The following is a 16,151-nucleotide window of genomic DNA, read 5'->3' as shown; positions in this document are numbered from 1 at the left end:
ACATCATGACTCCAACATTCTGTTGAGCACACAGCACAAAGACTGGCTGAGCAAGAGGTGTAAATCACATAAGAATAAAAACGGCAGAATACTACAAAAAGCTTGATATAGAACAGAGATGAGAAGATCAGGGCACTAGAGAACCTGCACCAATCAAACTAGTACAATGTTGTATATGAACAAAAATATGGTGCAAAGAGCCAGGGACGTGACCTTCATGCGTCCCTAATATTTGGTGTCACCCCAAAAAATGCACAAGACAGAAATAGCTCAGCACACACTGTGTGCTGAGCTATTTCTGTCTTATACTACAAAAAGCTTCCCTCAAAATGTGCGGGGGCAGCTATCGGCAGGAGTTCCAGATCTAACTTTGGTCAACAGATCCAGAAAGACTTCTCTGCTAATGATGGGAAACTGATGCAGAGAGTGAGAGTTTCTGAGGGCAGCTGGCTGGGCACCAGGAGTGGAATTACCGGATATACTGGATTTAATGGTGATGATTGTATCAATAAAAAAGGTGTTCAGGGAGTTACACAGTGACTGGGTAAGAGCTAATTTGACCATGACTCTGTCCAGATTGGATAGATCAGCAACAATTGCGAATATGTTTCTGGATTTGTTTGTTGATTTCAAGATTTTATTAGGGAAATAAGTGGCCTTGGTTTGAAGGATAGAGTTTTTCTATTGTTTGAGTTGAGTTTGGTAAATATCTTTTTTTATCTGAAGAGTAATTCCATCTCCAGATACTTTCAGTACGGCGTATCTCTGAGCATTGTGTTGTCTGGCCGTTTTGACTTTCCCGAGAGGGGCATGGATATCACTGGTGGCCGCTATCCATGATTTAATATTTTCTTCATGTTGGTTGACCAGAGACTGTGTAGTAGGCACCATGGTTGCCAGGAGATTACAGAAGGCGTTAATTTTGGTACGATTTCAATTCCTCACCATTCGGCCTGCCTTAACTTGGGATTTGGCTGAAGTCCGATTAGTAAGGGAGAACTTTATTAAAAAATGATCGGACCAGGTGCATGGAGAAACCATCAGAGTAGATAATGTGAGGTTTAAAAGTCCAGACTTAGTCAAGGTTAGTCCTTTTATAGGAGTGGGAGATGTCACATGTTAAACGCAATTCAATCCATTAAGTATGCCAGTTCTGATGAACTTGGGACACCCATCTGTAATGCCAAACTTAGATCTCCCCTGGACCAACGTATGTACCGTCACTTTCCCAGGGAGAGAATATCAGTTCCAAACTTATGGAATATAACATATACACAGCACTTCCTAAGGTGGGCAAACTTTCAACACTCCCCCCAAAGGCAAGGCAAGAAAACAATATACAAAGGTACTTTGCGCATCACTTGCCAGGAGTAGAACAACTTCCTATAACACAATTACCTGCTAGAAGTGAATTCACCCATCCTTCGACAACAGAATACTTGGCCAAGAAGAGTCCACACCTCCTGCTACAAGGAAAAGACGAATTCAAACATATGGAATATATAAATTTATTAACACAATACTTCAATCACGGGCAGGCCGAATATATAATGATCATGGCAGACTCTCACATATCAAATAACCGATTGAAATACACAATCAAAGCAAATATATATGTAGAAATATATATATGTATGGATATAAGAATCAGAAAATAAGAAGGAAAGGAGAGAATCAGTAAAGAATCAAGAGACAGTTAGTAGCAGAGACACCTCACCTAATGCTCCATCATTTCACCCCACTTCGCTCAAGGGGAGTCCATTGCTTGAACCGGGCGAAAGCTCAGCGGTGACACCAGCCTCTACTCTTCTGTGACAGCACGTCTGCTCCACGGCGTGAACTTCCACCAGGCCAGTGTAGGCTCCCCTTTTTAATACAAATTCAAATACAGCGTAGCTTCTAGCAAGCCTCGCCCCCTCGATCTCATGAGAGCCCGTACCAGCCTGCTCCAAGGCCACAGCAACGGTCGATCAGGCCCTTGCTATGGCTACGAGACAGACCATGTACATTCCTCTGATAAGAACCAGTTCTCTCTAGTCAGTAAAGTGCGAAAACAGGAAAAAGAGCAGAACATGCCCTCTTCACAGCAAATGGCTTCAGCATGAAAATGGAGTTAGTTAAGCCATGCACACAGAAAGGCCCAAAGCAAGATGGAATCAGAAAAGCAAGGATGACATGAAACCATGTCCAAGGCAATAGTCAGCACTGCCATAAAGCAAGGTAAAGTCAGAAATCAGAATGACATTAGACCACGTCAAAGCCAATAGGTCAAAGTCATAATTCACCTAACCCAAATAACATTATACGCTTAATCCCTCAGTATACAACATTGAGCACATGTGTGCACGATCACCCACAACACTGCACCTCAACATCCCATACCTTCTATTCTTGGAAAGACTATTCCACTAAAAGACAGAAGAAAAGCAGGCATATGCAAACCCATTCTACATTAAGGCTAAGGTAACATAACACACTTAAGTCAGTACAAAATGGTGGTGGTTGAGGGTCATCATAGGGTGTCAGACCACAAAAGTGGATCATTCACTACACCATCTCATCATTAGCCCAGTAGTTGAAATAACTGATTAGAAGAATTTTAGCTTGATTGATTACTAAGTGGGTGTTGGAAAACGAGGCAGCATCTGTGAGGCCTGCACAAATAACATGACTACATTTGTCCTTCACTGGGAACCAAACACCCAATTGTAGCGCCTGACTCTCAGAGAGTAGCGTTGCAGAGCAGTCTGAGGCTTACTCAAGGGAGGTGGTGTGGGCTAATTATCGCCATTTGCAGGTGCACAAAGATAACACTCAATAATTGATTGTCCAGTCTGTACTTTGCTTTATAAAAGTAAGATTACATTTATTAAACACACACACTACTCAATACTATGCACCAATTTACAAATATTCATAAGCTGTTGGAATTACTTTGTGACATTGCATAACATCTCCACCCCTCCCGCAAAGGGGGAGTGGGGTCTAGTACCACCACTCCCATGTATGCACATCAACTTGCCCCCAATGCAGATAGTTGAACATAACCTGGAGCAAGGGCCCTGCGCACTGGCACCATCCCAGTGGCGACCCACCCCATTACCTCAACAAGCATTAAAAAGGGGTAAACCTGCCTTGGTGACACATGACTCTGACTGAGCATCTCCTGCTGACCATAAAGTATGCACCTCTATATCTTAAGGGCTAACAGTCTGGGGTCTTCACCTAAGCGCAGCAGCAAGAATCCATGTTTACGCACACTTTAGAATGACAGTACTCATCACCTTGGTTGATCATTTGAATGCATTGCAATTACAGCCCCTAAAGGCATCACAGATGAAATCACAGGATTGCGCATATACAGCCAGACACCCTAGCAGGACTGTCTGGCAACAAAGCCCCACTTGGCTTATGACATCTCCTTACACATGTGACTTACAGTCCCTTCAAAAGAAGTACTCCTGGCAACTACACTTCTCCTGCAGTGCGCCTCTTCACTTTAAAAGGGGGGGAAGACTGCGCTCCTCCAGCAGCTCCCCCACCACCTTTTCACAAGTGAGGGTGACTCCCCTCCTCTGGGGGTCACAAAGCACCAAAACGGCAGATTTCCAAATGCCTGGCGAGGCATTATGTGGCGCTTCATGCTCCTCTTTACCAGCCCCAGCCACTGGGAACACTCTCCTCCGCTCTCTGGGTCTCTGATTCAGCAGGGTGCATTCTTCACTGGCTCCCTGCGCCAGCCTTTCGCCTGGCTCTCCTCCGTGGCCGCTCTTCTCCCTGCGCAGAGGTCACTGCTCCTGCGCACCGGTCCTGGGCACTTCTTCTGGTGCTGTTAGGGTCCTGGGGGCAGTCAGGGGGTCTCTCCTTCCAACTGCCCATTGCGCCAGGCTCCAGCACCTTCAGCCTCAGCAGACCACACCCCAGAGAGACTTCTCTTCCTGTGCAAGCACTTTTTAAAAGTTGAGTAGGGGGCTGGCAGGAAGTCTCTGTTGGTCCTATCAAACAGCGACCCATCACGTCCCTGCCCCTGCTCCCTGCTTGTCCAGCCTCTGAGCTTGTTCAAAATGGCGTCGTCCAGGGTTTCTGGCCACATGTCTCTGAAGCCCCTTTCCCCCACGCTGGCTTCCCTCATTGGTGCAGCCTGGTGCCTGGCACCCAGTGACAGCTGGTAATTGATGAACCTGTAGCCCCTCCCATCTTCTCTTCGTGGAGAGGAGGCCCTAGCTTGTGGAAGAAAGGTTATCAATCCATCCAGCTCAGGTCAGCCCTCAGCCTGGGTCTGGTCCTGGCTGGCTCAGAGAAATATGACAGTTCTGGATGACCCAAAAGCAGTACAAATATGACTTTGGACTCTGCAGAATACTTATTTTCACATTCGCTACATTGGACTTAAGTGCGTGTCTGGAATCTGTCGGCCTAACGGAAGTTAATCTAGCCATGGGCCCCACATCCCCATAGGGGAATAATGAAGTGAAAACACAGTAAAACACACTGACTTTCCCTGGCATGTTTCTTTTCAGTGTATAAAGCCTATTCCATGTCACCACCCAATACTGCATAAGTCCTGCCACACCATTCACTTTGTAGCTGCTCCTGGACTGCGCATGCTAGGAATCTCCCCTGCGCAGCCCGTACACGTGTGCACACGCATGTACACATGTGTCTGCATGTAACCAGCCTGGTGTCCCTTACTCCAGCTGCTGCGCAGTGGCCTGGTCCAGCCAGGAGAATACCAGTAAAATCCCCATGCAGTCTCTTACATCCTGAGTTCACTGTGGGTGAGTCCCAACATATGAGGCTCCCCCACAGTAAAAGCTCCACAATTAGGTGCTCAAAAAGCGAAAAATCCGGGCGGCCCATAGTGTCAAAACCACCTTCTAACAGTGGGGTATTTGTTCACCCAATAGCTGGGAGAAGTGAGGCATATTATAGGGGGGGTCTATAAATTAGCACACAGATCAAAAGGTAAGAGCGGAGTCCTATTTAATAATTATGCTTTTAACTGAAGTGATTTCTAGAGCAGTTAGGGTAGTAAACTTTAGCTTTTGACTAATTATAGCAGCAACCCCCCCCCCTGTTTTCCCTGGTGCCCTATTCGCCTGGAGAATGTACTAGTTACTAGGGAGTGCGACAAGGAAGTCTGGATTAGACTCCTGAGAGAGACATGTTTTGGTTAAAAAGAGTAGATCTGGCTTGGCCGAGTCCAATAAATGAAATATTTCCAGTTGATGTTTCGCCAAGGATCGCGTGTTCAGATCTGTCGCTGTGAGTTTGGTCGTCCTATGGCTGTTCTGCCTATGGAAGGTATCTTCAGTCCTTTGATTGTCTTGTCTGTGAAAGCTATCTACAACGGGACGCAGCTGGTTGCGTTCAGGAAGATGATCGCTAAATTTCATGATCTCCAAAGTAACCAGTCTAGAACAAGTTGTGGGTTTAAGTATATGGTCGTTAGAATACAAATGTTTTAATTCGGACATGGAATAAATTAAAACATGTGACCCGAAACCTGGACATAGAATAAGTTAAAATATGTGACCTGAAAACAGATCTGGTGTTTCTTGTTCTTTTCTAGTTTCTAGCATTCAATTCTGTTACAGCTGCACACTTGGGCACCAACACAACAAACACAATGTGCATGAGCTGCTACAGTGGCCTCTGACACTCTGCTGTCCGAAGTGTACTACACTTTCAGAACGCCTACAGACTATGTAAATGGTTCCTGTTTAGGTTCATGGTACTTAAATTAGCTCCTAGATATCATAAAAATCTGGCATGTCTCCGACCATCTTGGACCAGCATTTGGCAAACAATCTTGATGTAAAGTGACTTCATTTATCATTACAGTTTTTGTGAGTAAAGTATATAGGAAACTTTCTGCTCAGTTGGTTTCCTGTTTCCTCTGCTGTTCTTGGCATGACAAAGGCTTGTTTTTTGTACACTTGGTCTTGAAGACTTTGCTTTAATCTTTCCTACCTCTTGTTTGTCATCATGCCCAAAACGTAGCAAGGTCACCACAGAGCTGGACACCCAGAACGCCCTAGTACAGCAGCTAAGGACGTACATTGGGGAGGTTGTGCCGGACAACAAGAAGGCAGAGGAGTGGAGGCGGGAGAGAGAGACCTTTGTGGGCACAGTGCAGGTAAGGAGCAGTGGGACTTACGCTGCAGGTAAGAAGCAGTGGGACTTACACTGCAGGTTAGGAACAGTGGGACTTACAGTGCAGCTAAGGAGCAGTTATACTTACAGTGCAGCTAAGGAGCAGTTATACTTGCAGTACAGGTAAGGACCAGTTATAATTACACTGCAGGTAAGGATCAGTGGGACTTACAGTGCAGCTAAGGAGCAGTGGGACTTCCAGTGAAGGTGAGGAGCAGTGGGACTTCTAGTGCAGCTAACGAGCAGTGGGACTTACACTGCAAGTAAGGAGCAGTTATACTTAAACTGCAGGTAAGGAGCAGTGGGACCTATAGTACATGTAAGTAGCAGTGGCACTTTGGTGGAAGATCTTCCAGGGGTGGTTCATAGGCTTGGAACCTGATAACTATATATTTTACACATCAATCAATCAATCATTTGTAGAGCGCACTACTCACCCGTGAGGGTCTCAAGTCGCTAGAGGGGGTGGGGGGTGACGCACCTACTGGTCGAACAGCCAGGTCTTGAGGAGTCTCCTGAAGGTTGGCAGGTCCTGGGTCTGTCGCAGGTGGATGGGCAGTGTGTTCTATGTCTTGGCGGCGAAGTGGGAAAATGACCTGCCGCTGGTGGTCGTTCAGCGGATGCGTGGGGCGGTGGCGAGGGTGAGGTCAGCGGAGCGAAGCTGGCGGTTTGGAGTGTAGAAGGTGAGTCGTTCGTTGAGGTAGGCTAGTCCGGCGTTGTGGAGAGCATTGTGCGCGTGGGTGAGGAGCTTGAAGGTGATCCTCTTGTTGATCGGGAGCCAGTGCAGGTCTCTCAGGTGGGCGGTGATGTGGCTGTGGCGGGGGATTCCGAGGATGAGGCGTGCGGAGGCATTTGTATGCGTTGGAGTCGTTTCTGGAGTTTGGCCGTGGTTCCTGCGTAGAGGGCGTTGCCGTAGTCCAGCCTGCTGCTGACGAGGGTTGGGTGACCGTCCTTCTGGTTTCGGTGGGGATCCATTTGTAGATCTTGTGGGGCATGTGGAGGGTGTTGAAGCAGCAGGAGGAGGAAACAGCGTTGACTTGCTGGGTCATAGAGAGTGTTGAGTCCAGGATGAACCCCAGGTTGCGTGCGTGGTTGGTGGGTGTAGGGGCAGCTCCCAACATGGTCGGCCACCAGGAGTCGTCTCATGCACAGGGGGAGGAGCCGAGGATGAGGACCTCCGTTTTGTCAGAGTTCAGTTTCAGACAGCTGGTCTTCATCCATTCTGCGACGGCCTTCATTCCCTCATGAAGGTTGGATTTGGCAGTGGCCGGGTCCTAGGTGAGGGAGAGGATCAGCTGGGTGTCGCCGGCGTAGGAGATGATGTTTTGGTGGTGCGCTCAGACGATGTCGGCGAGCGGTAGATGTTGAAGAGGGTCGGGCTGAGGGATGATGCTTGGGGTACGCCGCAGGTGACCATGGTGGCTTCGGTTCTGAAAGGGGGAGGCGGACTCTCTGGGCTCTGCTGGTGAGGAAGGAGGTGATCCAGTTCAGGGTTTTGTCACGGATCCCTGCGTCGTGGAGGCATGTGCGCAGGGTGTGGTGGCAGACGGTGTCGAAGGCGGCCGAGAGGGTCCTGATGTCGTCGGTGGCGGCGATGAGGGCGGTTTCGGTGCTGTGGTTGCAGCGGAAACCGGATTGGGAGGGGTCCAGGATGTTGTTCTCCTCCAGGAAGTGGGTGAGTTGTTGGTTTGCGGTCTTCTGAATGACTTTCGCCGGGAACGGGAGCAGGGAGATGGGGTGAAAGTTCTTGAGGTCCTTAGGGTCCGCCTTGGGCTTTTTGAGTAGGGCGTTGATTTCTGCGTGTTTCTAGTTCTCCAGGAAGGTGGCGGTTTCAAAGGAGCGGTTGATGATCTTTCGGAGTTGGGGTGTGATGATGGCTCTTGTTTTGTTGACGATGTGGTGGGGTCAGGGGTCGGAGGGTGAGCCGGAGTGGATGGTTTTCATGATTTTGATGGTGTCTTTGTCGTTGACGTTTTTCCAGGAGAGCAGGAGGTCGGTGTGTTTGGAGGGCGTTGAGTCAGGGATGTCGGCATATGTCGTCGGTGTCTGGGTGTCGAAGCTGTCGTGGATGTCTGCGATCTTGCGATGGAAGAAGGTGGCCAGGGAGTCGCAGAGTTCTTGCGACGGTGGGATGTTGTTGGAGCTGGAGTTGGGGGAGGCGAGCTCTTTCACAATGCTGAAGAGCTCTTTGCTGTTGTGTGCGTTGTTGGCGATGCGTTCCTTGAAGAAGGTCCTTTTTGCGGATCGGATGAGTTGGTTGTGCTTGCGTCTGGCGTCCTTGAGGGCTGCGTGGTTGTCTGATGTCTGGTCTTGGCGCCACTGCTTCTCGAGTCTTCGGCAGGTTTGCTTGGAAGTCTGGAGGTCGGCGTTGAACCAGATGGCTCTGGTGTTGGTGCGCCTGTTTGAGGGATTCCTGAGCAGGGCGAGGGTGTTGGTGCAGTTGTCGATCCATTGCCTGAAGTTGTGGGCTGCTGTGTTGGTGTCCGTGGGCTCAGATGGAGGGTCTCAGGCGAGGATGGTGATGAGCTGGTCTTCTGTGACTTTGTTCCAGCTGCGGTGTGAGATTCGATGCGGTTGGCTGTGCTTGGTGTGTTTCACGAAGGAGAAGTGGATGCAGTGGTGGTCAGTCCAGTGGAGTTTGGTGGTGTGGCTGAAGGTGACGTGTTTGCTGCCGGAGAAGATGGGGTCGAGCGAGTGTCTGGTGGAGTGGGTGGGAGTTGTGACGAGCTGTTTGAGTCCGAGGTTGGTGAGGTTGTCTATAAAGATTGTGGAGTTGCTGTCGTTGGCGTTTTTGAGGTGGAAGTTCAGGTCTCCGAGGAGGATGTAGTCTGTGGAGGCGAAGGCGTGAGTGCTAATGAGGTCGGCGATGGAGTCGCTGAACTGTGGTCGGGGCCCGGGGGTCTGTAGACAAGGGATCCTCTTAGGGTGGTGGTGTGATCGACGTGGATCTGGAAGTGTAGGTGTTCGGCCGTGCTGAGGGAGTCTTCGGTGTTGGTCGAGATTCTGATGGTGTTCCTTAGGACGATGGCGATTCCTCCTCCCGGTTTGTTGTTGCTTCGGTCCCTGCGGGTGATCTTGTAGCCGTCTGGGATGGCTATGGCTATGGCTATGTCGGGCGCAGAGGAGGCGTTCATCCAGGTCTCTGTCAGGAAGGCGACGTCCGGGAAGGTAGAATCGAGAAGGTCCCAGAGTTCTATGGCGTGCTTGTGGACTGAGCGGGTGTTGAGAAGTATGCATCTGAGATTGGTGTGGCCTGCTTTGTTGGGATGGGCAAGATGCGCTGGGGTGCGCTGGCTGGTGTAGCTGCAGTTTCGGCAGGTGAAGGGTCCGTGGGTGAGCTTCGGCGTGGCCTGGAAGCAGGTGGAGATTCGGTCGGTGTTGAGTGCGTGGAGGGAGTTGGCGTCTTATCGCGTCGGGTGTCTAGGCGTTCGCGGGGGACAGGGGGTCTGGCGCTGGGCGCGGTCCAGGTGCGGACGGGCACAGACGGGCTTGCCTTGGGTGCGCCAGCGGCACAACCGCGCAGCGGTCTACATTAAGTAGGGGTGGGGGAGGGAGGAGGAGCAGTTAGAGAGGCGGGCGGGGCGTGGGCGGGAAGCCGAGGGCAAAAGGACGAGGGACACAGAGATGAGGCAGCGGGGGCCAAAACAAAAAACCAACAGGACTGAAAAACAAAACGAAAAATAACCAGACAAGGCAAAATATAGTGACACGATCAGATAGAATAAAGCAGGAAAAACCAGTACCGGCACCAGCAAGGTGCAGACTCGAACCCTGCCTGGTAGGACCGCAGGCAGAGGACAGCATGGAGTAGCTGCAGGGAGGGAGCTGATCCCTGGCCGAGAGTCAGGGGTCAAGCCCAACACATCTGGCCAAGACAGAACACAGATATTTCTGTGAGTCACAGTCATAGGGAGGGTTTGTTGAATGACTGCAGTCGAATAAAACATCCGCCTACAGGGGATGGTAGTGATATGGTTTTGGAATTTGTTGTATAGTGCAGGTGTTTGAACACCAAAAACAATGCAGTGACCTGCAGAAGGGTGGAGTGTTTGTGGCCGATGAATTCTAGAGGGGTTGCATTGTCCTCATTCGGTGTGGTGTTAGGGATTGTCATTGAGCACAGAGTGCGTTCGTAGTAGAGCCCCATTAGGGTGTTGCAGGAAGTTGGGTATGGTGTTTAAACCTAGAAGGTGTCTGTGCTCGCTTAAGAAAGGAACTTGTGTGGTGCATGTTTTGAAGGGAATATAGTGTTTACAACGCTATCTCCACAAGGCAGTACTATTACAACGCGGTTGTTACAATGACCGCCTTGTTACCACGCATACCATTACATCACAAGTCATTACTACGACTTTCTGTGGGGGGGCGCACTGGTGTTGGATTTAGAATCCAACACCTTCCCTGCTGTTGCACAAACTGGAGTAAGAATAGTAAATAATACTATTCCTAAGTCCAGAGCGCCCCCCTACAGCCAGTCGTAGTAATGACTTGCGATGTAATGGTATGCGTTATTGTAACGACCGCGTTGTAATTGCATGCAATGTATTCGCATGCGTTGTAAGGGTATATATTCGTTTTGAAGGCATAAGACTAAGCACAGGGCCTCCTATCGGGCGGAGTGTTTCGAGCGCTTACTATGATGCAGTGCTCCCATTGGCCAGTGTGTTGATCATGGTGTTTGATCTCAGAATGCCATTGTAATAACTTCCTTTTGGGGTGGGGGCGGGCTGATTACAGAGATAAATGCAGAAACTATGGCATTGATATATTAATAGACTATTGTGTGGTCCTGTATTGAGTGTTAATTTGTTTTTGACTTTCAATGAGGAAGAGCAGTCTGTTGGTTACAGTGTTTAAACTCAGCAGGCCTTCAGTGGGGGGGAAGGTGGGTGCGGAGTGAGAGAAATGTTTACTGTATAATAACTGAGAAATATGATGCGTGGGTCTCCTTTTAAAGAAAGCTGCTGGCCTCTGCTCTCCTCTGGGTGGGAGTTTCAGTTCGAAGTGTAAATATTGCTCAAAGATTCACAGATAGTTTGTGCTTTTTGTGTTGCCATGATGTTTGGAGTAATACTTTACTTGTCCCCGCTGATGTCTTCTTCCAGCACCTGGAAAATGAGCGCGCTGCCCTAAGGACCACTACAGAGCTTTTGAATGTCCGTCTGTCCGCATTGACTGATATCCTGTCCATCCAAGAGCTGGAGCTTGGCAAGAAGGTACCATTACACTTCTAGGGTTCTGTTTGCAGCATTGTGGGCAGCGTCTTGGAGAGCTATTCAAATCCCGCAAAGATCACAGCAGCAGAACCCAACATTCCCTGGGCGTTTGGCCTAGTACACCCTCGCCTCTTTGAAGGATTGTACAGTTAAACATGATAAACCCTGATCAAAGGCCAAATCTCTTTATTCTGTTGCAGTTAGGCGGCAAGTTTCTTGTTTAGTTCATGGTGACAGGATAACTCAATTGGGCTGAGGTGTGCTGCGTCAGCCAATTTGATTTTTAAATTTCTCTAAAGTGGTATTAAACATAAAGTAAACCTAACTGGTTATATTTGTCTAGCTAATATTTCCAATCTGGACAAATATTGAATTTTGTTCTGTTCTACTAATCATCAAAGTGACATTCAGACTACCAAGCTGCTCAATTCTTGTCCCACTTGTGATAAGACAGCTGAAGTGTACTTTCCAACGTTGCTTTTTTCCCATCCCCACTGTAACAGTCTATTCCCACTGCTCTTGAAATCTGAGATGACTGATTTGCCTCCCTTGCTGCTACTGTGGAAGGTTTTCTGGCATTCACACTTGAAATCCTTTCGCAAATTCTCTTTTTTAACGTGTGACGCAGCCTAACCGATTGTGTATAGCAAGGGTCTTTGAGGACCGGTGACTTCCCAGATGTCTGGGACATTTGCTGATCCTTAATATCTATTTTCCAGTTATATTTTCAGTAGTTAAAGGCACATGTTGATGTTGAAATTGGAGAGAGCACAGCTGGTTGTTGTGATCCCTCCCACCCATCATCCAGCTCATGTGGAGCATCAGGTGATGTAAAGACAGGAAAAGGAGAGGCGTGTGGTCCCTGCTTCAGGGGGTGGCTGTGGCACGAAGAGTGATATGAAAGTGCTTTACCTTCTCAAAGTCTCTCTGAGTTCAACACAAGAACAGTCTATGGAACAGTGAGACAGCGGAGATATATGTGCAAAATATGCTGCATCCTGGTTTCTGGGAAAGCCAGTATTTTATCAGTCCTTTCAACAAGAATTATTTGTGGTGCACTGAGTTGTAGTTATGTCATTATATACATGATGGGCATTAAATAGCACCCAGTGAACTCTATATTGAGTCTTGGCGGTATGCGATGCAATGGGTGTTTAAATATCGGTGTTGGGTTGTAATTATTTACCTTGAGAAATGAAAACTGATTTAGCCGTACTGATATTCAAACTAATGCTATCAAGTTACATGAACATATTGCAATAGGCACAATCGCCATGGAACTATGTTACTGGGGTTGGAACATGTGACCTACAAATTGCACCCAGTACTCTACAAGAATCAATCAGCCCTCTCAGCTATGTTATGATTAATATATGGCCAGACTTGAGTGAGTCATGTGCCTAAAATGTGACCACTTTACACCTATCCTGCCTAAGTTACGCTTGCTTCTCATTGAAGCAAGAAAAATGTTCAAATTGGTATGTTTTGTTTACAAAGTTATCCACCTAAACTCCCTGCTCTACCTTACTTCCACACTCAAACAGTCGGTGGTAAAAGAGTAGTACAAATTAGCCTACTCAAGCCATCTGTCATCAAATCTATTCAGCATCAATCCTTCTCAGGTGCTGCTTCACTTTTGTGGAGCTCACTAGCACCAGGCTTAAGAGTAAACGCACCCGGGTAAGAGTAAACGCGTCCGGGTAAGTGTAAATGCGTACACGCCCGGGTAAGTGTAAACGCGCCCGGGTAAGTGTAAACGCGCCCGGGTTAGAGAAAATGCACCCGGGTAAGAGTAAAGGCACCCGGGTAAGAGTAAACACACCCTGGTAAGAGTAAACGCAAACGCACCCTGGTAAGAGTAAACGCAAACGCACCCTAGTAAGAGGAACCGCACCCGGGTAAGAGTAAACGCGTCTGGGTAAGTGTAAACGCGTACGCGCCCGGGTAAGTATAAACGCGCCCGGGTAAGTGTAAACGCGCCTGGGTAAGTGTAAACGCGCCCGAGTAAGTGTCAACGCGCCCGGGTAAGTGTAAACGCGCCCGGGTAAGTGTAAACGCGCCCGGGTAAGAGTAAACGCGTCTGGGTAAGTGTAAACGCGTACGCGCCCGGGTAAGTGTAAACGCGCCCGGGTAAGAGTAAACGCGTCTGGGTAAGTGTAAACGCGTACGCGCCCGGGTAAGTGTAAACGCGCCCGGGTAAGTGTAAACGCGTCCGGGTAAGAGAAAATGCACCCTGGTAAGAGTAAACGCAAACGCACCCTAGTAAGAGTAACCGCACCCAGGTAAGAGTAAACGCGTCCGGGTAAGTGTAAACGCGTACGCGCCCGGGTAAGTGTAAACGCGCCCGGGTAAGTGTAAACGCGCCTGGGTAAGTGTAAACGCGCCTGGGTAAGAGTAAAGGCACCCTGGTAAGAGTAAACGCAAAGGCACCCTGGTAAGAGTAAACACAAACGCACCCTAGTAAGAGTAACCGCACCCGGGTAAGAGTAAACTCACCCTTGTGTTCTTCCACAAACGCCCGAAAATGAATCTCTTGAGTTATATTTGTCAGACTAAGATAATCTACTATTTGTTCCTGCCTGTCCTGAGCCGCACCTTCCTCCCAATACTGCTGCTGTAAAGTGGATACTTGCCTTACTGCTCGCTATTACTATTTTTGTTTTAAGGGTGCTCATTGTACACTGTGCTGAGGTATCGTAAGAGCATTGGAAGCTCAAAGAAGGGCTTTCTTACCAGCAGAGTTACTTGGCCAGCAACTCAAGCTCATACGATTTCTCAGTGGGTTAATGTTCCTTCCAAATCCTGTGGCAAAGCCACCTTTTCATTCTACTGGCTGTTAAAATATGTCCATCCAGGAGGGAGATGAAGGATATTATGGAGCAGCCTTAGCACAACCTCCCTGGGACTGCTAACTTTTACCTGCAAGGGCTGTATGACTGACATCATTGAAGGCTTCACCTTACTAAATGGGACTTTTTTTGAACGGGTGTCGGATCCCGTCTAGGGTCTGGACAGATTGGCCACAACTGGGGTAACAGGTTGTTTGCAACTGGTGTCCTGAGCTTGTCCTTCAATGGCTCTGCAAACTGAAACCATTTCTGCACTTGACTGGCAGGGTAATCAGGGCAGCAAACAAAGGCATCTCATAGACGTAATGTGAGGGCCAAGATCTCAGAACTCAACAGTCAAACAATATACACATGGACATAATGTCCAGCCCAGTGCTTACCTTTCTGAACAAGAAAGTACTTTTAATCTCATAGCAGAACTAAATATTACACAGTCCAATTAATGCATCATGCAGGGTTGTCATAAGTTAATTTTACCATGAGGTGTTACACTTCCCCTTCATTACCCGGTAACCGTCTTCCCTTCCGATATGGTAAAATCCCGCTATTATTACTATTAATACGCCTACTATACTATTTCATAGGCAACTATTAGGCTCAGATGCAGATCATTCAAAATCTTTCACAAGTTAGGTGTTCAGCTTAACTCTGTGTCCTTAGCGGCTTTTGTAACAAAATCTCAAGTGGGTGCAGCAGATTTGCCAGCGTGTCTCAGTCTGCCTTGTCCCTAGGTACAGTTGTGCCCCAAGGTTACTTGTTGATTATCGCTACCATCCAGGCTGATAGGGTGTCTTTTGCACCCTCATGGTTCTTCATCTGCTCTCAGCTCAATGTTGGGTTTTCTAGCCTCCAGCTACAGGAACGCAGGCAGCCCCATTCCACTGTCTGAGAAAGCTGTCCTCACCCTCCATCTTGTGCAATGCTACAACCAAGGACACCCAAAATGGATCCCTCTGGCCTCAGAACTCACTCACAGAGGCCCAGAGAATAGCACTGTATCACAAGCTCACTGTATATGCCCTGCACATACACAAAGAATGTCCGCACTAGGTACTGGATTTCACCTTACAGTGGAACTTTACATGGTCTGATCACACTACAAACTACTGTACACTGTAGACACTACTTTACGTGATACACCCAGGACAAGTAGAGTACTCCATAGCCTACTTTGAGGGCCTGCTTGGTGCTCCATTTCAAGTCACAAGACCAGTCCTGGACCTCTCGTGGTCAGGAACAGGCCGAGGTTTCTGCACACATGCTAGATGAAGTACGGATACCAGTTTCAAATGCATTTAGTCAGTCGAGCCAGGGAGACTCCATGCAGTGAATATTCCTGCCTCAAAAATAACATACTGAGTTATTGAGAAAAAGGATGCATACCCTCACCTACATAAGGTGGCATGCTTCATCATAGGCTGTGCTCCTTCTCCAGCAATAACTGTTGCTCAGCAGGCTCATCCGAGCTCTTCGTTTGAACTGTTTTTTGGTAATATGAGAAAGATCATGATCAGTTAAAATTGTATTGCCATTAGGAGTTGTACTTAGTTTTAAAGATATCAGGACACCTACCTTATCTCTTAAACAAATCAACATGCCTATGTTTTGCAAAAGCACTATAGGACTTTTTTTAGGGCCAATAAGACCATTCTATGTGGCTTGCCTCAACCTCTCTAACCCTCAGTTGTGTGGTGTAGGGGGTAATGCAAATGTAACCTGTCAGCAAGAGTAATTGGGTACATAGGACGTTGTCCTGTAAATTCAACACCTGATTACTCCTAGTCCTTAAAGATATGTTACTATCTTACTAGAAAAAGAGTTGAAACTCCTGGTGCCCCATGATATAACTACTACCCTCACTCAACACCATTCATGTGTTCACTGTAATCCAAATAAGTCAGGTGGGCCATGTATGTTTTCTATTGCACTC

The 16,151-nt window shown here is 48.0% G+C and overlaps 1 protein-coding gene across 1 annotated transcript in view; it reads left to right on the top strand.

The window, feature by feature from the left end:
* Positions 1-16,151, top strand: part of LOC146869341 (coiled-coil alpha-helical rod protein 1-like) — a 223,758-nt gene that overhangs the window by 75,636 nt on the left and 131,971 nt on the right. Inside the window, exons 6-7 of the mRNA XM_085651076.1 lie at positions 6,004-6,139; positions 11,262-11,372. Coding sequence (XP_085507202.1) covers positions 6,004-6,139; positions 11,262-11,372 — 247 coding nt within the window. The remainder of the gene's footprint in view (positions 1-6,003; positions 6,140-11,261; positions 11,373-16,151) is intronic.

The sequence above is a fragment of the Triturus cristatus genome, chromosome 1_1, assembly GCF_964204655.1.
Source record: "Triturus cristatus chromosome 1_1, aTriCri1.1, whole genome shotgun sequence".
NCBI classification, from domain to species: domain Eukaryota; kingdom Metazoa; phylum Chordata; class Amphibia; order Caudata; family Salamandridae; genus Triturus; species Triturus cristatus.
Note: the sequence above shows the minus strand (reverse complement) of the source record. Positions and strands in the feature narration are given on the sequence as shown.